The 20,106-nt window shown below is 37.9% G+C and overlaps 2 protein-coding genes across 2 annotated transcripts; one reads left to right on the top strand and one right to left on the bottom strand.

Annotated features, from left to right (window-relative positions):
• Window positions 1-2,309: 2,309 nt before the first annotated feature.
• Window positions 2,310-7,918, bottom strand: LOC144712007 (hydroxyproline-rich glycoprotein family protein). Its single transcript, XM_078586184.1, has 7 exons — window positions 7,485-7,918; window positions 6,679-6,793; window positions 5,590-6,018; window positions 4,007-4,331; window positions 3,891-3,931; window positions 2,971-3,045; window positions 2,310-2,712 (listed from the first exon to the last, which is right to left on the bottom strand). The coding sequence occupies exons 1-6, from the start codon at window positions 7,916-7,918 to the stop codon at window positions 3,007-3,009; spliced, it is 1,383 nt and encodes a 460-aa protein (XP_078442310.1). The 3' UTR covers window positions 2,310-2,712; window positions 2,971-3,006.
• A 1,392-nt stretch (window positions 7,919-9,310) lies between these two features.
• Window positions 9,311-15,199, top strand: LOC144711847 (methionine aminopeptidase 2B-like). The gene is made up of 12 exons (XM_078585945.1): window positions 9,311-9,472; window positions 10,188-10,320; window positions 10,555-10,591; window positions 10,678-10,785; window positions 11,464-11,563; window positions 11,631-11,776; window positions 11,867-11,958; window positions 12,199-12,293; window positions 12,456-12,552; window positions 12,645-12,788; window positions 13,689-13,906; window positions 14,974-15,199. The coding sequence occupies exons 1-12, from the start codon at window positions 9,365-9,367 to the stop codon at window positions 15,082-15,084; spliced, it is 1,389 nt and encodes a 462-aa protein (XP_078442071.1). The 5' UTR covers window positions 9,311-9,364; the 3' UTR covers window positions 15,085-15,199.
• Window positions 15,200-20,106: the final 4,907 nt, after the last annotated feature.

The following is a 20,106-nucleotide window of genomic DNA, read 5'->3' as shown; positions in this document are numbered from 1 at the left end:
TTTAAGTAGTAGCGTTTCTTTGAGCTCGATCATGCGCTTTCTCCGTCGGTTCGAGTACATAAATGGGGATTTCTGCCTTCACTCAGTAAGATTGCTATACGAAAAGGTCGTCCCTTTTAAATCTCAGATATCCCACATGTCAGTTTGTCTTCAACTAGCACCTACCTCGAGTCCTAGTTATATTTACAAACCCACGTTGTTGTGGATCGCCAACCTACCTTGAGTCCTAGTTATCAGCCTACGTTGTTATCAGCCTGCCCCTGACCAAGGACTTAGTCAAAAAAAACCACGGCAGCCGCGTTCACCTTGCCACGATCCAGATCTCAGCAATCAACGTTCAAGGTGACTATAGTCGCTCTGTTCTTCCCCATGGACGCCTGATCTGCTTTCTGCAGAGAGAAATTGAAGACCGAAGAGAGACTGGCGACAGACACCATAGAGACTATAGAGACATCGAGAGAGGGGAATGGGTAGCGACGGCTGACGAGAGACTGAGAGAGAGGGAAGAATCGAATGGCGTTTTTTAAAAACTTAAAAAAATTCGCACAGTTCGCACAATCCGAACCGCACACGGGATTGTGTGATGTTCTATGCGAATTAAATTTTGATCAGTTCGGAAATCCGAATAGAACACGCAATTTGCACAAAGTCGCACAAAGTTGTGGCACAAAAGTTGTGGCAACAATAGTAGAGAATTTCACATTGCTAAAAAATCACACAATCACACAAACCGAACACACATGTCTAGTTGTGGCAGCCACATGAAGGATGCTCGATGAACCATAGAGTAGGGTTAAATATGTCATTTAAAGCTTCTAGCTTAGACAAAAATATTTATGATTTCACTATGAGCATGGAGTGAGTAAGCGTCAAATCCACATGGAGCAATTATTAAAGTTATCTTTAATTTCTATTTTTAGATTTTTATATTTATTTTCATAATTTAATTTAATATAAAGAAAGAAATCTGGGGAGAAGTATTTCAAAATAGTTATTGGAAGGTCAGAAAATATTAATCCTATTTAACCTGATTTATTCAGATTTCATAGAATAATTCTGAGGATTTTAATTTAATTTTATAATATAAAAATACCAACTAATTCTGATTTAAAATACCTTAGAAGGCACTTTGGAAGCGTTTGGCGATGATAGATGGAGATGGACGCGAATGGAGTGGGGTGAATAAAAGAGATTATGTTAATTGGGGCGTAGGTGAGGGTGGATACGAGCGAGAAAGGGGGACCAGTGATAACAATTTTACCATCCTTGGTATGTGCTGACGAGTGGCAGAGTTGAAAGTGGTGTGCATGATAGTGAAAATATGGGTTAGTGGCGATGATGACATAGGAAGAAGGGCGGAGATGGGAGTTAAAAAAGGACAAATATCACACTAACATCATCGTCATGTGCCCAACGAGCCGATTGGTGCTTTTTCTTCGCATGTGTTGATGTGAACATCACTCCTTCAATCCTTGTGTCTTGGAGTACAGGAATGGACACAAATGAGATTTTGAATGAGCAAATCACTTGGATAATCATAATTAGGAACAAGATCCAATGACGCCTTTTTACAAAAATGGGGGCTTCAGTTCATTGATTTGAGATGGTGGATGGAAAGAGGAGAAAAAATGGAACTGCCTTCAAAATTTCAGCCCGAAACTCCATCTCAATCATTAGATATCATCATTTGAATTTAGAGCATTTTGAGTCATCCGATTTTCTCTCTCCTCCAATTTGTATGGCAGATTGCTAACATGGCACTCACTTCAACGAGTGGAAAAGAGTCAACTAGTTTATCATAAAATTTTAAATAAGTTTATACTTGTTTTTTTACGTATACAAGTATTCCCTCTATGAATGTAACTTCAGATAATTCCACAAAAATACTAGACAATTCAGAAATAAAATAATAAACTCTTAAAATGTTTATGTAATACTAAATAAATATTTATGACTTTGAACATTATTTTTATTGTGAAATAAATATCAGAAAACTAGGTTAAGTGCAATAAGTCATTTTTAGCATTAATAACATGCAATTGTAATCATTTCAATGAAAACAAGCACATAAAATACATGAAATATTATTATAAATAGCATGATTTTTATGATTTTCAATGGTAAAACTCTTCGCTGATGATTCCCACTATCTGTGTGATGCATAGAACCTGATGTTCTTAGTTAACCATCCCCCCTCTCTTTATGTTGCATAGTTTTCTTCCCACTATGACCATCAGCATCTTATTGTTTGAGGCATCATCCATCAACCATATGCACACCTGTTAAAAATTTTTAGCATGTGAAAGTCGTTTAGGAGAAGCATAATATTGATGTTGAGTACCAAGCTACTTGTTTAATAAGTCATCATTCCAAATGAAGAAAAATACTAAGCATCACAAGTATGTCTGACTTGTAAATGCAATTTCCCATTTAGAGTATGATAATGCACCACTGTCACACTAAATGTGGACTTAGATAAAGAAACAGAGAAGGAAAGAGAGGTTTAAGGAAAGAAAGAGACAGGCAGTGAGAAAAACAGAGGAAGAGGTAGTGATGATGAGAAAGAGAGAGAAACAACTTGCCGCAGTCCAGTCCGCCGTCGCCGGCTGCCGTTGGTGTCGCCTTAGACCACCATCACTCCCCTCATGCAGTCACTAATGTCGCCTCAAACCCTCCGATTCCGACTCACGGGTTGGGTCTCCTGCTGCCCACCTAAGTTACCAATTACAAATTGAACATGTTCAAATTTATAAAATTTTTAATAAATTACAATATACAGATTCATTTTAAAAGTTAAAAAAATGTTGATATCCATGTTCAAAGAAAATAAGAAACATATATCGTAACAAAAAATTGACAACAGCAAATCGATTTGAATTCAATATCTGAACGGTAGCACCCTAAATTATCAAGAAAAATACCCTGAAAAAAACTGATTTCCTCGTAAATATATAAGCTAATTATCCGTACATTAAGGAGGCACAAAGTCAACCACCAATAGTCTGGTTAACGCCGAGAAGTTCGCGACTTGGGCTTCGAGTTCTTCTGCGTTTAAAAAAAGAGTCAATCAACCAACACAAAAGAATACGGCAAGACAAGAAAAAAAAACTCCGACTAGACAAGAAAAAAAAGAAATACGGCAAGACAAGAAAAAAAGAAATCCGACAAGACAAGAAAAAAAAGAAATACGGCAAGAAAAGAAAAAAAGAAATCCGACAAGACAAGAAAAAAAAGAAATACGGCAAGAAAAGAAAAAAGAAATCAGACAAGAAAAAAAAGAAATCCGACAGGAAAAAAAGAATACGGCAAGAAAAGAAAAAAAGAAATCCGACAAGAAAAAAAGAAATACGGCAATAAAATAAAAAAAGAAATTGGACAAGAAAAAAGAAAAGAAAAACGGCAAGAAAAGAAAAAAAGAAATCCGACAAGAAAAAAAAAACAAAATATGACAAGAAATGAAGAAAAAGAAATCCGACAAGAAAAGGAAAAAAAAATACGGCGAGAAAAGGAAAAAAAAGAAATCCGACAAGAGAAAAAAAAGAAATACAGCAAGAAAAAAAATTTTAATCCCCAAAGAAAAAAAAAGAAATACGGCAAGAAAAGGAAAAAAAAGAAATACGGCAGGAAAAGAAAAAAAAAGGAATACGGCAAGAAAAGGAAAAAAAAGAAATACGGCAAGAAAAGGAGAAAAAAGAAATCCGACAAGAAAAGAAAAAAAAGAAATACAGCAAGAAAAGAGAAAAAAAGAAATCCGACAGGAAAGAAAAAAAAGGAATACGGCAAGAAAAGAAAAAAAGAGAAATACGGCCAGAGAAGAAAAAAAAGAGAAATACGGAAAAAAAAGAAAAAAAAAGAAATCCGGCAAGAAAAGGAAAAAAACCCCCGCTCACCGATGTACCGCCGAAGCTGGCCCCGGACCCCAGCGGAGTACCTACAGCCAATCAGAAAGCGCCACGTCATCAGTCAAGGGAACACGATAACTGCAGTTTGTGCTTCGAGGGCTGACCAGAAGCAAACGAGGGCACGGAGAAGAGAGGAGTGTTGGCCGGCGGCGGGGAAGCGGTGGAGCCCGGCGGCGCCGCCGGGGCGGGGGTGGCGAAGAGGGAAGAAGCGTGCGCCGCCGCCGGAGTTGGCGCCGGAGCGCCGGCGGAGGCGGCGGCGGCGGCAGCGGGGAGATGGAGAGTGGGATGGACTCTCTTGGCGGCGGCTTCGAGCTTGGCCGTCTCTCTTCTGTCCGCTTCGAGAAACGGATCGCTCAGATCTCCCCTCCGCCTTTGATCCGCCAGATAGGCTGTTTTCATCGATTCGATGAACTGATGGATGCTCTCCACCTGCCAATTTCATCCGCAATTTTAGAAAAAAAATCGTCCGGAGATTGGAGCGAATCATGGGGGAGAAAAAAGAGGATGAAATTGAGAGATTTTGTCCGCGCTCTTCGAAAAAAGTAGTCCAAATTGGGTGAGAGAATCGACCTGCGAATTTCGTCAACAATTTTTGAAAAATCATCCGGAGATTTGAGCTAATGATGGGAAAAAAGAAGAAAATGAAATTGAGAGATTTTGTCAAAGCGTTCTTCGGAAAAAAGTAGTCCACATTAGGTCAGAGAATCGATCTGCGAATATCGTCAACAATTTTAGAAAAATCATCCAGAGATTTGAGCGAGTGATGGAAAAAAATGAGGATGAAATTTAGAGATTTTGAACGCGTTGTTTGAAAAAAGTAGTCCAAATCAGGTGAGAGAATCGACCTGCGAATTTCATCAACAATTTTAGAAAAAATATCAGGAGATTGGAACGAGTGATGGAAAAAGAAGAGGATGAAATTGAGAGATTTTGTCCGCGTTGTTTAAAAAAAACTAGTCCAAATTAGGTCATCTCTGGAGTAGAAAAGATTACGGCTTTTTTTATTTTATCAGTCTTAAACTGCACAAAAATACGTTAAAGAAAGATATCCAAAGCGCATGAGAAAATCGACAAGAAGGAATTGGTGGAGTTTTGCTGGCATCATGTTTTGTGAAAAACATGTAAAGAATATAAGGAAGACGACAAAAAGAGAAGAAAAACAGAGAAAATGACACAATAAGATAGAATGAGATGGTGACTAGCAAGTACTTTGCGGCCTAGAAGTTTCATTTAAAAAGGAAATCTAATTCAGAAAAGAAATTCGACAGAAAGACAAGCAGGTAGGAATATCGATAAAATAAAGGAACTGAAAAGTAGAAAAAAAAAATCGATGGAGATGGGTCTTAGCTGGGACTGCGAAATTCATTTAAAATATAAAAAGCAGATTAGAAAATAGATAAATGTCCTCTATCTTTTTCTTATTCTCCAAAAGCCAAATTTTCATCAACTATCGACAAAAAGAACACGAGACCAGGAAAAACTAGCTGGATGTTTGCAGCCGGAATTTTTTTCAGAAAAAGAAAACCATCTATAAAAAAACAAAAAACCGACAAAAAAGAAGGAGAAGAAGAAATAAGCTGATCCTCTGCGGCCTCCAAGTTTCATTCAAGACAAGAAAATATAAAAAAAAGGGAAGAAACAAAGAAAACGACAAAAGAAAATCAAAGGAGGAGAAGATAAACCGGACCTTGGCAGCAGTATAGATGAAGTAATCGTAGACATTGGATAGAACCGCAGGCAAACTCTCCAATGACAGAACCGGGCTCGAAAAGGCGTCTGCCTTGTCGAGCTTGAGCAGCTGTTCTAACTCCTCAATCCACAGCTGACACTCTGAGAGGTACCGTTCGAACTGGGCGACGGTGTTGACGAAGAACGGAGACGGTCTCTTCGGCACGCCGCTGTAGAAATCCTGCGCAGGCCCAACAACCGGAGTGGGCTGGCCGCCGCCGCCGCTCCCGTTTGATGCCGCGGAGCTCTGATGAATGAATCTGGGATGAATGATCATGAATGATCGGACTGCGAACTCGGTGTTTCGCATCATCTCCTTTGCCGAAGCCATCAGCCCTTGCACAGAATTCTTCTCTCTGTCGATAGCAATGCTTATTCCCCCGAGTTCCTGCATGGAACAGATCAATTGAGAACTTGACATTCATTGACCATGAAACTGTGCTTTAAAAATTATATTTCTTGCCCTGTCAATCAATGTGTGGAACATGGGAACCCCACCAGAATCTAAAACTCCATTTTTTTTGCTCCCCAAAATTGTAATTATTAGTTGGGAATGCCAGTGTTGACCGTTCAACAGAGGACGATTAGCCAAAGAAGAAAGAAGGATGATGATAATGATGATTTCGCCATTATCATCATCATCCTGTCTTAGACGAATGAATACAATAAAAGATATAAAACCTAAGACAGAATCAAACAAAAGCACCGTTTTTTAATAGTGAAGCTAGTTCAACTAATATATGCTCGATATGCATACTTGATGTTTTTCATAGGCAGAATAAGCGGATAACATTCTAATGATCCTCAGAAAACGTTAGAAGCCAATACAGCGGTAAAGTGTACTCTTCGGAGTTCTTAAAAAAAGATAACACTCGATTCTGCGCATTTGATTTAATGGTTTGATTCTTTTCCAAAAAACGGTCAATGAGTCAAACAATTTGTTAACAGAAATTAGAGGAAATCGAAGTAGCAAACTGAAGAAATAAAAAGAAGACATAACGTGACAAAATACAGCAAACATTAGTAGAATAATAATCAATGCTTTGACCTGAATAATTCGCGACGCATCAACTTCAAACCCATTATTCGTTATTGAAGAATCAGATAATCGGCTGCATTGATCGAGTCGTTGGCTTTCGCTTCTATATTCCAAAATCCTAGCCCTACAAACGAGAGCCCTCATCAGAAACGAAAACGAAAGGGATATTACTTCTGACAAACACAAGCATGTTCTCAATCAACACATTCTTGTCAAAATACAGCAACCGAAACGTGATAAACCCCGTCAACAAATTTGTGAAGCAATGTCCACCCCCCATCCAAAAATTCATCCATCTTCTTTGAAATTATGATCTAAAAATTACAAAAGATGAACTGTACTGAGAAAACATTAAACAGTTAAGTGCGACGAATTGAAAAAATGACCATATTACGCCAAAAAAAGCCGTTTATTTCGAAGTTAATTTTGTGTAGCTCCAGCAACTTGCGACCAAACGTGGATTACAAAAATGCAAAATTTGATGGTGAGGAGACATAAAACAATGGTACTACGAAACGCACTCGATGTCCCAAGTTTTAGAGCAATGAGAGATCGATTTGGGAATTCAAAATTGGCAAACAAAAATCAAATTTGATGGCAAGAACGCACAGATTACACAAAATACTTCCCGCGAGTCAGAAACAAAGACTAGATGAAAACTGCTTCGATAATCACAAACCCATTCTCGATCGAACAAATAAATCGAACCAATGTCCTAATCACTTCAAACAAAGACCAATGAATACCAAAAAAATCTATTTTCCCGAGCCAAATCTTATAAAAAAAACAAAATATCACAATAGCAATAAACCCACTCGATTTCCAAGAGATATTTCTGCGAGTCGGCGTGGAGCTCCTCCCACTTGGTGTTGTAAGTGGCCGGGGACTTATCGGCCTTGGAAAGAAACGACGATTGCTGCGCCAGTTGCATCTGCAACTGAGACTGAGGCTGCTGCATCTGCAACTGAGCCTGCGGCTGCTGAACATTGAACTGGAACGGAGATTGCGAAAAACCCTGCTGCTGCTGCGAAAACGAAAACGCCATGGCTGAAACCTCGTTTGTTCCTCCTCCTACTTCGTCTCCTTCGTCTTCACTCGCCTCGCTACTCTTCGAGTCGGTCTCTTGGCTGGATTTTGGAGATGAAGGAGAGACGGGGGAATCGAAGAGGACTCTGAAAACGAAATCTCCATTAACCCCGCTTCCCTTCCCCGAAGCTTTTTCAAACCTCCGTTCTTTGGTATGACCCATTTGCCCTTCCATGACTTCTCTCTGTGCCCCTCTTCCGAGGGGCAGTATCGTCACTGCAGACTGGTTTTCCTGTTCTTGATTGATTCTTGAATCTTGATCACTTGATCTCTGCAAAGGAAAAGTTAGAGAGTATAATATGATTAAATTGGATATTTAGCCTTTTATATAAGTCATGCCTTCTGAAGACTTTGGGTGGTATTGTCACTCCAGGTTAGTTTTCTTGGTTTTGATTGGTTGTTGAGTCTTGATCAGTTGGTATCTGCAACACACAAAGTTGAGTGAGTATAATATGGTTAAATTTGATATTTAGCCTTTTATATAAGTCGTGCCTTTTGCAGACTTTTCGAGGTATTGTCATTCCATATTAGTTTTCTTGTTTTTGATTGGTTGTTGAATCTTGATCAGTTGGCATCTGAAAACACAAAGTCGAGTGAGTATGATATGGTTTAAATGGATATTTAGCCTTTTAAAAAAGTCATGCATTTTGAAGACTTTGGGTGGTGTTGTCACTCCAGGTTAGTTTTCTTGTTCTTGATTGGTTTTTGAGTCTTGATCAGTTGGTATCTGCAAACACACAGTTGAATTCAGTATAATATGGTTAAATTCAGTATTCAGCCTTATAATATAAGTATAATACATGCCTTTTGAATACTTTGAGCTGTATTGTCACTCCAGATCAGTTTTCTTGTTCTTGATTGGCTGTCGAATCTTGGTCAATTGATCTCTGAAAACAGAAACTTAAGTGAGTATAATGTGTTTAAACTCAGTATTTAACCTGTTAAATAAGTCATGCCTTTTGAAGACTTTGGGAGGTATTGTCACTCCATATTAGTTTTCTTGTTTTTGATTGGTTGTTGAATCTTAATCAGTTGATATACGCTAACACAGAGTTTAGAGAGTATAATCTGGTTAAATTCAGTATTTAGCCTGTTATTCAAGTATTGCCTTTTGATGTAAATATGCATATTAAATATTGGAAGGTTACAAAAGTAAGATTTGGCTTAGCCATATGAAATTGTCTAAAGAGGCTAACATCTTTCACATGAAAAAAATAATGTTTAAATACAAGTATTAAATATTGGATATTTAGAAAAGAGTTTCGGCTTAGCCATATGAAATTGTCTAAAGAGGCCGAGTCATTATTTTTAAAGAGAAAATAGGTGAAAATTTTAGCATTGGATAAATCCAATATCAACTCTCAAATAAAATAAGAAAATACTCGTATTCGGAAATCTAGGAAAAAGGCCTAAATCGTTATTTATTAAATAAAATTGACGAACATTTAAAGTATAAAGGAAAAAGCAGAAAGTGCTGGACCGGATAGGATCAAACCGAACCGGGCTGGGGCGGACCGGGCGGTTCAGCGGGGCATATATATAGAACTGATCCGAAGTCGCTGGAGCAGAGAAGAGAAGGATCGTCGGGAAGAACAAGGCAAGGAAGAGGATGTCGGGAGGCAATCCAGGCGACCTTTCCAACGGCGATACGTTAAACTCCGATCTCGCACAACTCCGCGTCGAGGATGACCAAGTTAATGGGAGAATCGCCCCATCCGTAATCCTCTGCTCCAATCTGTGCTCTTTCCTTGTGAAAATTCGTCCGCCTTGTGATTTTTAATCGACTACTTTATTGATGAAGTGTTTTGGTCAAACCTTATTCGTGAAAGTTCGTCTCGTAGCTGGTTGAATCCTGTTTTAGTTTATTTATTTTTTAAATAAAACGATTCCCTGGGTACGACACTTAACTTTCCAGGACGTCGAAAATTTGGAAGCGATTATAATCAGCTCCAATTTCATAGTGCAAATGAGAAAGGGTTGTGATTTTTTTTCTGCGCGTGTTATTTACGAAGTTCTCTTATTTATGAAGTTTTTTCGTCTCAAACCTTATTCTTGGACATTCGTTTCGTCAAAGAGGGAATCGTGGATTTGTTCTCTCGAGTGATCAATCTATTGTTTTAACCTATTTTTCTTTTAGTAGAATTCCTATGACGAGACGGTTTTTCTTCGAAGGCGTAGCCAATTTTAACCCATGCATAAAACTTCATTTGATGCCATAATCAACACCGGTTTCATTGGTTCCAGTTGATTTTCAAAAGGAAGTGCTTTACATTCCATGTGATGCTGGACGATTAAGGAGAGTTTTGAGGGTTTTGACATTCAGGTTTCATTATGCATAAGTATGATCACATATCTTCCGTGGTTTCTTCCTCGTTTCGATTGATCACAGTTTTGATCCCTTTTGTTGTCATTGAACGAGTTTAAATGTCCAGGAATCCGCTACTGTTGGCGCGAAGCTAACATTCACCGACCTGAAGATGAATGGCCAAAGCAAGGACTTAGAGTCCCTCTCTGTAAAGGACGAAGAAGAAGAAGAGAAACAAAATGATGGGGGGGAGAATGGAGGTCATTGTCGTATTAAAAAATGGCATTTACATTATCAGAGATGTCAATAAGTGTTTTTTTACGCATAACTTTTTTATTCTTTTACCATAATTTGTTTCGTTGAACACGAAATAGATAGATAGATAGATTGATTTAAAGATAGACAGATAGATATTAATGGGTAAATATTAAGTTTTGCTCCACCTTTTAGCACGTGAATCCGTATACTTGCTCATCTTATCTCTTTTTTTTCAGCTACTGTTAAGAAGAAAAAGAAGAAAAGTAAAACCAAGTGAGGGTCTTTATTAAAAACTTACACTACGCTCTAAACCCTTTTCTAAATTCGAATCAATTTTGAATGATCATTACTTTCTGCAGAAAACAGAAAGAACCATTGCAGCAGACCGATCCCCCAACCATCCCCGTTGACATGTTGTTTCCTTCCGGAGATTACGCTGAAGGTGAAATTCAGTCATACAAAGACGAGTAAGTGTAATTCCAACCATATATTGTCTCGAATATTAGTTCAGCGATTCTATCTTCAGAAAATTTAAAAGATCAGGATCGCCCATCACTTAATTGTCTAAGCTTTTGGGCAGGAATGTCATGCTAAATTATTTTGGGCTTGTTTCCGTGGCTCAGGATTTTATATATTCGTAGAAATTTGACATCAGTGTTTGATTGTTGGTTTGGAGAGATCACTGAAGCTGAAATCCTTATATAAAACGAGAGAATGATCAGAATTTGGGTTCTAGATAATAATGAAGAGGAAATCAGTTACCATGCTTATCTTTTATTCCAAGTCCCAAAAATTATGAAATCTCCCAGGTTCTTTAAGTTCCTATAGGAGATTTCGAGTGCATTTCAGTCCCTCCTTTTTTCTGGTAAGTCATGTCGTTGATAGGATCAGGCCCTTATCTGTTTTCATATTCTTAATTTTTAAGGACTCGCGGAACTTATATTTTCATTATTTGATTTCATTATTTTTTGCCCAACTTTGGGTCTTGCATTCGATGTCAAACCCTTTCGCTCCAATTATTTTCCATTTTACAAAATTTTTATCAGGCGGGTACTTAATCTTGTTTGAGCTTTCGTCGGGGTACTGAGGAAAAGCTACCCTGGATAGGCCTGATCTCATCTTTTGAACTCTTGATTTCCTCATAGCAATCTCTGGAGGACGACTTCTGAAGAAAAGAGAGAAATTGAACGCCTGCAGAGGCCCATCTATAATTCAGTGCGCCGTGCTGCGGAAGTTCACAGACAGGTTCACATTCAATTTTTTTCTTATCAATTTTATGGTTATATTTCCTAATTAAATAGTGCTATCACAGGTTCGGAAATATATTCGGAGCATAATAAAGCCTGGGATATTAATGACTGATATTTGTGAAACTCTGGAAAATACGGTCCGGAGATTAATCTCAGAAAATGGTCTCCAAGCCGGAATTGCCTTTCCTACCGGTTGCTCTTTAAACTGGTAACGATTGCAACATCAAAAGCTTAACCCCAAAAGAATTATTTCTCTTAGGGCGTTTGCTAAACAAAGCTCCGATTATGTTATTCTCAGGGTTGCTGCCCACTGGACCCCAAATACCGGTGATAAAACTGTGCTTGCATATGATGACGTCATGAAATTGGACTTTGGGACGCATGTTGATGGTATTCTCCCCTATACTTTTGCATTGTGGTTGGAATTCGAGTATGATGCCGCTTCAATTTTGCAGATAGCAAAATTACAAATCCTTCTATTATTTGAAGCCTTTCTACTTCCTATACTTATGTCAAAACTCAGATATTTTCTACAAATATCCTTGGTCGCTCTGGATTCGACTAACATAAAAACCATGAAACCTGGAAGAAGAATGCGTAGGTGAATAAATACTTTTTTATCTTTTGCAGGTTATATAGTTGACTGTGCCTTCACTGTGGCGTTCAATCCCATGTACAATCCACTGCTCGAGGCATCGAGGGAGGCAACATACACTGGGATTAAGGTAACAAGTTTGGTTTGCTTTCAACGTTTGAAATGTTTTGGAATTGGAACGTTAGATTAAAAAAAATACAAGAAGAAAAATACTTCTAAAGTTTCTCGGTTTCTCTTTTCCTTTGGAACCGTCCTGACCAATTTGAGTGGTTCTGATATGATTGTTGTCCAGGAAGCTGGGATAGATGTGAGGCTGTGTGACGTTGGCACGGCTATCCAAGAAGTGATGGAATCCTACGAAGTGGAGATCAACGGGAAGGTCTTCCAGGGTATGTACACTATTTTATCTTAAAAATGAACTTTTTTTTGCTTCGCTCTAGTTTTTTTCATTAATGGATGGAATTATTGGACGCAAATTCAGTGAAAAGTGTGCGCAACTTGAACGGGCATAGTATTGGGCCCTACCAGATTCATGCGGGAAAGTCAGTACCAATTGTGAAGGGAGGAGAGCAGACGAAGATGGAGGAAGGCGAGTTCTTCGCCATTGAGACCTTTGCCTCCACTGGTAATGATCTCCCATTCAGAGAGAGAGAGTTTCTGGCGAATAAACGATTATGTTCTTGTAATATTTGAATTCATCTCTTTAACGGTACCATACTGAATTGTTCTTATAATGTTTATAATATTCTTATAAGCAAAACATATATTTTCCTTGCACGAATTAGAATATATGCTTTCGAACTGCAAAAGGAGAATCTGTTATTTCTGTTATTTATAAATGTTAAAATATTATGTTTTTATGAATGTTGGAATTTCTGCTTCATAATGGAAATAAAAGATTTTCTTGTTAAGAATTCGAATTTCTAATTTTGAATTTGTTTTCAAATGTTAGAATTTATGCTCCCTCGAACCTCTGTCAAACCCTCTAATCCTAACTCATGAAAGAAGACAAGGAATGAAAGAAGACTATGATAAACCTAAACGGAAGGGGTTCACGGTTTATACCTTGAACCAATATACACAACCATGCAGGGTAATCAGACAGAATCGCATGATACCCTAGACAAAAATAAATATTAAATCTTTGATAGCCCACACCCATTTTCAGGACAATAACGCAAAGGGTATTGTCTTGAAAAAAATAGAATTTCTGCCTTAGAATTAGAAACGGAAGAAAATGTTGTCTTGTAAATATTGGAACTTCTGCTTTATTAACCATTGATGAAGACGTTATTATAGATGTCGGAATTCAAGCCGTCTAACGGCAGGAAATTGTTTTGCTTTTTAAATTATGGAATTTGTGCTGTCCAATGGGAGGAAAATTATTTTCATGAAAAAAATAGAATTATTGCTATCGAATGCCAGGAGAAGAGGATGTTATTATAACTGTTGGAATTTATAATATAGAACAGCAGGAAATTATTATAATGTTCAAAATTTTTGAAGTTCTGTCTTGTAATGGCAGGGAAAGGATTTGTGAGAGAAGATTTAGAGGTGAGCCACTACATGAAGAATTTTGACGTGGGGCACATTCCGCTGAGGCTACCGAGGGCAAAGCAACTCCTGGCGACCATCAACAAGCACTTCTCCACCCTTGCCTTCTGCCGGCGCTACTTGGACCGCCTGGGTGAGACCAAGTACCTCATGGGCCTTCGGAACCTCTGCGAGGCCGGGGTCGTTCAGGTTCTCTCTCTCTCTCTCTCCCCCCCCTCTATCCCTCTCATGCTTTCCTTTCTTTTTTATTTACACACTCTCTCTCTCTCTCTCTCAAATGTTTTATCTCATTCTCTCTCTATCATTCTGTCTCTTAAGCTCTCTCTCAGTCACTTACTCTCATGTTCTCTCATTGTCTCCCGTCTTCTCTCTTTATCTATTTATCTCTGTCACTGTCTCTATGGCTCTCTCTCCCTGTCTCAATTTATAACTCTCTTTCGCTCTCTCTATAGCTATTGCTCACTGTCTCCATAACTCTCTATCTCTTACTGTTTCAACTCTTCATTACTCTTACCCCTCACTCTCTTTAACTCCCTCTCACTTCTCTACATCTCTCTCAGTATTTCTTTTACTCTCTCAGTATCTTAATGACTCTCTCACCCGCTATTTCTCTCTTACTATCTCAATGACGATCTCCCTCTATCTCTCTCACTATCTCAATAACTATCTCTTGCTCTCTCTATCTCTCTTACTGTCTCTAGGATGCTGTCACCCTCCCTTTAACTCGCGCTCTCTATCTCTCTCCAGCGGTCTCTATTACTCTCATTGTCTCTATGAATCTCACTCTCTTTATCTCTAATTCTCAGTGTCTCAATAACTCTCCTTATCTCTAATTCTCAGTGTCTCAATAACTCTCCTTATCTCTAATTCTCACTGTCTCAATAACTCTCCTTATCTCTATTTCTCACTGTCTCTATAACTCTTTTTGACTGTTTCTTTAAATCCCTCTCTTTTCTATTTTTCTCTTACCGTCTCAAAGACGCTCTCTCTGTCTCTCTCTCTCTCTCTATCTCTATAACTCTCGCTCTCAATCTCCATCTGTTAATCTCTCTAATGTTCCCTCATGTTCTCTGTCAACCTCTTTCTCACGCTCGCTCTCGGTCATTCATTTATCACTCATCATCACTCTCTGCCACTCACTCTTTCTCTCATGCTCTCTCTATCTATCTTCTCTTTCTGTCTCTCTCAATCTCACTCTCTCTCTATCACAAGGTCTCTCTTGCTCTTTCTCTCTCATGGATTGCATGTTATTACAGCCGTACCCCCCACTGTGCGACACCAAGGGGAGTTTTGTATCACAGTTCGAGCACACGATCTTGCTTCGCCCGACTTGCAAGGAGGTGATATCCAAAGGGGAGGACTTCTAGTCTCCCTCTATATCCATCCCTCTTTATATCCATATCTATATCTCTCTGTACTTGGGAAGGAAACATGTGGTTGGGTAAAAAATTTGGTCTAATATTTGGAGTGTATCCAACTGAAGACGCTTGCCTTCAACTGAAGAAGCCTCATTTTGGAAGAGGAGACCAAAGCCCAGTGTAGGTATGCCTCGTTGATGGATGACTGTTCATCATCTGTTCCGTCCCTTACCATCATCAGTCATCTATTCTGACCTCTGAGTGGGAACGACATGGAGGACTATCTTCCTTATGTCTTCTAAGTTTGAAACTATCCTCCGTTGGTTCCATCCAACCTCTCGGACGGAAACGGGAATGATCAAAATGTTGTTCCGTCTTTCGTACTCCATCATTAGTCCTCTTTTGACGAGCCTTAATAAGGTTTGTCATGACTCAGGTCGGGTTGGGATGGCTGACTCACTGAAACCTAAAGTTGACCAATATCCTTAATTTTTTGGTGAATCTTCTATATTTGATCAACTAACTTGGCTGATCAGATACACACACTCCTTGGCTGATCCAGGTTGATTGCAGAACCTGAGTCAAATATAAGTTATTGTCATGAAAGGCGACTGCTACTTCTGTATTGTGGACTTCACCTTATTGTATGGATCTTTTCTGAGATCGATCTGAACAGAGAATGGATATCTATACAGATTGATCTGCATGGCCGAGCGCGAGATCTTAGGGGTTGTTCATTCACAAGGTCCTATGAAGCCTCTGAGAAATATCTATACATATTTTTTGAATATTTTAAGTTTGGAAATAAAGGAGAAAACGTGGACTTTGAAAGTTCTCTGACATGCCCTACTTCCCTAAAAACTAATATTTAAGTATATCGCCTTCTCATAGTCCAACTCAGTGTCCAGCTAACCTTCTTCTCGAAAATCACCAGCCTTGATTTCACACTACGAACATGAAGTTATCTTGCACTATGATGCTCTTTGCATTCTTGCTTTTCCCTTAATGTAAAATTATAATGATGATTTATTCAGAAAAAAACGTTTCATGAGAATGACACAAGATTTCACTTGTCTAAAAAATGGATATGCATTAGCCATCAAGTTGAGAAAAGGCAATCCATTTATGAAACATGTTTTCCAGGATTGTACTGTAATCTTTGAACATATTTCTTTTTTTTTTGAAGAAAATAAGGCAGACCACCCGGAACCAGTGGCCCACCTGATACTATTTTAAAAAAACACAGTCATGTACACATCATTTACAGATATGACCACACGGCCTACTTTTATCCCCCTACACCCCAAAAATTACTAGTGTCTCAATGTCGTATATGACACTCTCGACTGAAGCCTTTCCTCCTGATAATGACCTAAATTTGGTCTTTATTTCATGCTATTAGTACAATTTTATGCAGTTAAAGAGCTTAAAATAAGGTTGTTATCATTGATTTACATGAAAATACTGTTTTCAAGTGATTTCTGATTTTTCCCTAATTTTCTGTTAATTCTATGAATTTTAAGAGATTTATTTGAGCTTGAAATGATCATTATTGAATGAAAACGACAAGTTTAATATTTAATTTCGTGATTTATCAGTACAGGGACGAATCAGGAAATTTTATACAATTTTTTAGGATTTTTAAGGATTTTTTAGGATTTTTCTGAGATTTATTTGAAGAAGAAATACGTTTATTTTTAAGAAAAAAGATATATTTATAAGAAAAAAAAGAGTATTAACATTATTTCAAACTTTGAAGGGCCTTTCTGTAAAGTTCTGATGCAATGATACCCTCAAAACAGCTCTCGGTCGTGGTTGCATGCGTAAAGATGTGATTTAAAATGTTTTAGGGTTTTATTGCAATTCATTTATATTTTGTTTTAATGTTTTAGGAAAAAAATTGGAGGAGAGAGAATACGCAAGGGGTATATCTATAATTATTTTTGGGCGGTGTCAAGCGGCGAATATTTGTTTCGCAAAGGACTTGTATGAAAATTTCAGGGCGATATCTTGGGGCAATGACGTGGCCTCATCACAGCCGTCGGATGAGAATCTGACGGCGGGCAGTGATGGAGGCCACTATGCAGTAAGATTACCGCCCGTGCGACGCATGCGAAGAGCATGCACGGGCAGTGACATGGCCGATTATCATTCGAAGAAGGCAACTCCAGACGCACACATATGTGCGTATCGAAACTTATGCAATTCGCGACTTTTGAATTGTTTTTTTTTGTTTTATTTTCGCCAGGGAGGTACGTGGCGCAACGGGAAGAATCCCGCCTGGAGAAGTTGAAAGGTTGCTGGCCAGTAGGAGGGCGACACATCAGCGCGTAGTTTAAAATATATATATATATATATATATATATAAATGGATTTAAATCCAATGGCTAATATTGGTTTAAATTCATTTATTCATAACTTTTGATCCAGAAGTCCGATTGAGATGATTTTTTATGGATTTTCTTGTATCGATCCCTTCTTTCTATCTGTATGGTTGGATCATTGAGATCAAGCCTACATTGATAGATATAAATTAATTACTAATTAGGGGTAAAATGGTAATTTTTTCCATTTTACCTAGGTATAAAAGCTGAATTTCGAGAGGAGGGGGTCATTCTTGATGGTTCTCTATCACAGCTGCAAGACAGAGAGGAGCCCCAGCCTGGATCAACCTGTTTGGTACATTTCCCTTCATTGTAATTGAATTTTGGTGCATTTTGAATGAAATTAGTTCAATTTCTTGTTTGTTCTTCTTGATTCTGATCTGAAATTCTAAATCGCTTGGCTTGAGCAGCATGTACAAGCCCTGATTAGGATTGAGAGGAGAAATTGAGGGATTTAACTAGACATTCAACTGCATTCCCAAAGAAAAACTAAAAAAAATTAACTTTGAATTCTAGGGTATTAAAACTTTAGTTTCTTTTATCTCTATTACATAGTATTGTAGTCAGTTCTGAATTATTGAATCTACAAAACAAACAAACCAAGTAAAAAAACCTTCTTCTTAAGTCCCTCTAAAGTGAATTTCTTGATCCTCTCATTTGGATCAATTAATTCAGCTTAGAGTTCCCTAAATTCTTCTACTCTTCTCATCTCTTCTACCTTCCTCTCTCAATTATCTTTCCAATTAGGTCAAATCGCTCCTCATTGAAGATTAAGTTAGTCCTAATTATAGAAAATCATTGAATTGAACTCCTTACTAGCCTCCCTTGGACGATACCTTCACTCATCATGTGCATCTTAAGTGAGGTTTTATAAATTTTATTGTATGAACTAAAATTGACAACGACAAGGGCTAAAACTGCATAATTTTTACCCCTATTTTTGGCTTATCACCTCCCTTGAACAACACTTCATTTTCGGTGCAACCATACCGCCCATAGTAATGCGAGAATTCTCCCCCACTCCATTCTGCTCCAGTATCCTCCAGCCGTGACTAATGCCCAAAAATCATCGTCTGAGGAGATATTCAACCCTGAAATCTGCTGTGATGCCCATACTCCCCTGAAATTGTCGTCTTTGAACATATTTTAATCCATTCAAATTATAGATGGGAAATTGTGCTGTAGTTTTACTTTGTACTCTTCTGCCCTTGGGGGTCTCAAAATCCATGAGAGGGGGAATTGTAACTTGTATTTGCAAAACATTGTGAAGGGACCATATGCATCCACATTTGAAGATATGACAAGTTGGGCTTTAACCATTTAGAGTGATGGTTGTTTTCACTCATAAGAACTGCCAAATGATTACCATTGTCTCACCTCATATGTTATTGTAGAATCAATGATAGGTCATAACTTATAATGAGAAGATTGATTACTTCAACAGATGTTCAAAGCGATAGTTCAGCCCATGCTAGAGCTCTTCAACTTATTGTGGATATATTAAGATGTCATCGAGTTCACATGGATATCAAATTAGATTTAAATAAGTTAGTAATTTGCCATTTGGTATAAAGATCGACGGTGAACTTTACATTTCTCCAAAAGTTTATTTTATGAAGGCTATTACAACCAGAATGTGACAGTGGATTTTTAGGTTGACAATGATTTCATTTAACATGTAAAATATCATGGTCAACATTTATAAATGGAGTGGCCCATATCATAATTTTTATGAGAAGAAAGGGAGAAAATCGTTTATTGAAACAGAAATGTGAGAAATAACTTCAGATTTATAAATTTTTAGAATTTTAATTTTAAAATCCTGATATTATAATTTTACTCATTTTTATACAGTCCAAACCTTGTATACATGTGGTTTATTTAAATAAATTATGTTTTGTGGATTCTGATATTATTTCCCTTTTTAGATGCCTAAAGTCAGTACTCAATGTGATATGTTTATACATATGTAATTTAGGCAGATATTGTGGTATTTTAATTATCTTTTAATGAATACATAAATAATACATCGTGTGTACTTTTAAATCATCAAACCAGACATTGGAGTTAAACCCGTGTGTACTTTTAAATCTATTTGAGAGCAATTTTATTTATGCAACCTTCTTAGGTATTCCCTTGTATGACTAAAGCTATTCAGATAAAAAGAGATGAATAACATAATCATAGCTATGCTTGAAAACAATGAAAGACTTACATGTGCACGTATACGATATGAATGTTCTTAAGGCCTCGATTTAAGTGAACGGCTAATACGATTCACAGCAATAGACTTTAACATAATCGTAATGACACCAACAAAATCATGAAACAAATAACCTCGACACGGGTCGCATCTGTGATTTTTTGGATTTTTGAGCGAGACAAATCAAACTGCTCATTTGTGTAGCCTCTAGACGTATCCACATAATCCATGACACGTCGAATCTCTTGCTTAGTCTTGTCGATCTCAGTTCAACCTCCGTCGTCGTTGTGACGCCCTCCCGATCGCATCAAGAGTGCAGTGGAGATATGGGAAGAGGGAGAAGAAGGGAAAGGCCCCTGAAAAATTCTAGTAAGGGTGAATTTCATTCAAGGCCCTCCCCTAATAACAATAAGAGTGTATTTTTCATAAACCCCTCCAAACTTA

The sequence above is a fragment of the Wolffia australiana genome, chromosome 14 (assembly GCF_029677425.1).
Source record: "Wolffia australiana isolate 7733 chromosome 14, ASM2967742v1".
NCBI lineage: Eukaryota > Viridiplantae > Streptophyta > Magnoliopsida > Alismatales > Araceae > Wolffia > Wolffia australiana.
The sequence above is the reverse complement of the archived record's forward strand: the minus strand, read 5'-3'. Positions and strand labels throughout refer to the sequence as shown.

What these genes read in the sequence shown, in the direction of transcription:
- LOC144712007 (XM_078586184.1), bottom strand. Translation starts at nt 7,918, where the DNA reads ATGGGTCATACCAAAGAACGGAGGTTTGAAAAAGCTTCGGGGAAGGGA. An exon ending in TCATCTATACTGCTGCCAAG is followed by an intron (nt 4,332 to 5,589) that starts GTCCGGTTTATC and finishes TGAAATTGGCAG; the next exon opens with GTGGAGAGCATCCATCAGTT. An exon ending in CCAGCTTCGGCGGTACATCG is followed by an intron (nt 3,046 to 3,890) that starts GTGAGCGGGGGT and finishes TTTTAAACGCAG; the next exon opens with AAGAACTCGAAGCCCAAGTC.
- LOC144711847 (XM_078585945.1), top strand. Translation starts at nt 9,365, where the DNA reads ATGTCGGGAGGCAATCCAGGCGACCTTTCCAACGGCGATACGTTAAAC. An exon ending in AAGAAGAAAAGTAAAACCAA is followed by an intron (nt 10,592 to 10,677) that starts GTGAGGGTCTTT and finishes TACTTTCTGCAG; the next exon opens with AAAACAGAAAGAACCATTGC. An exon ending in GCGAGGCCGGGGTCGTTCAG is followed by an intron (nt 13,907 to 14,973) that starts GTTCTCTCTCTC and finishes ATGTTATTACAG; the next exon opens with CCGTACCCCCCACTGTGCGA.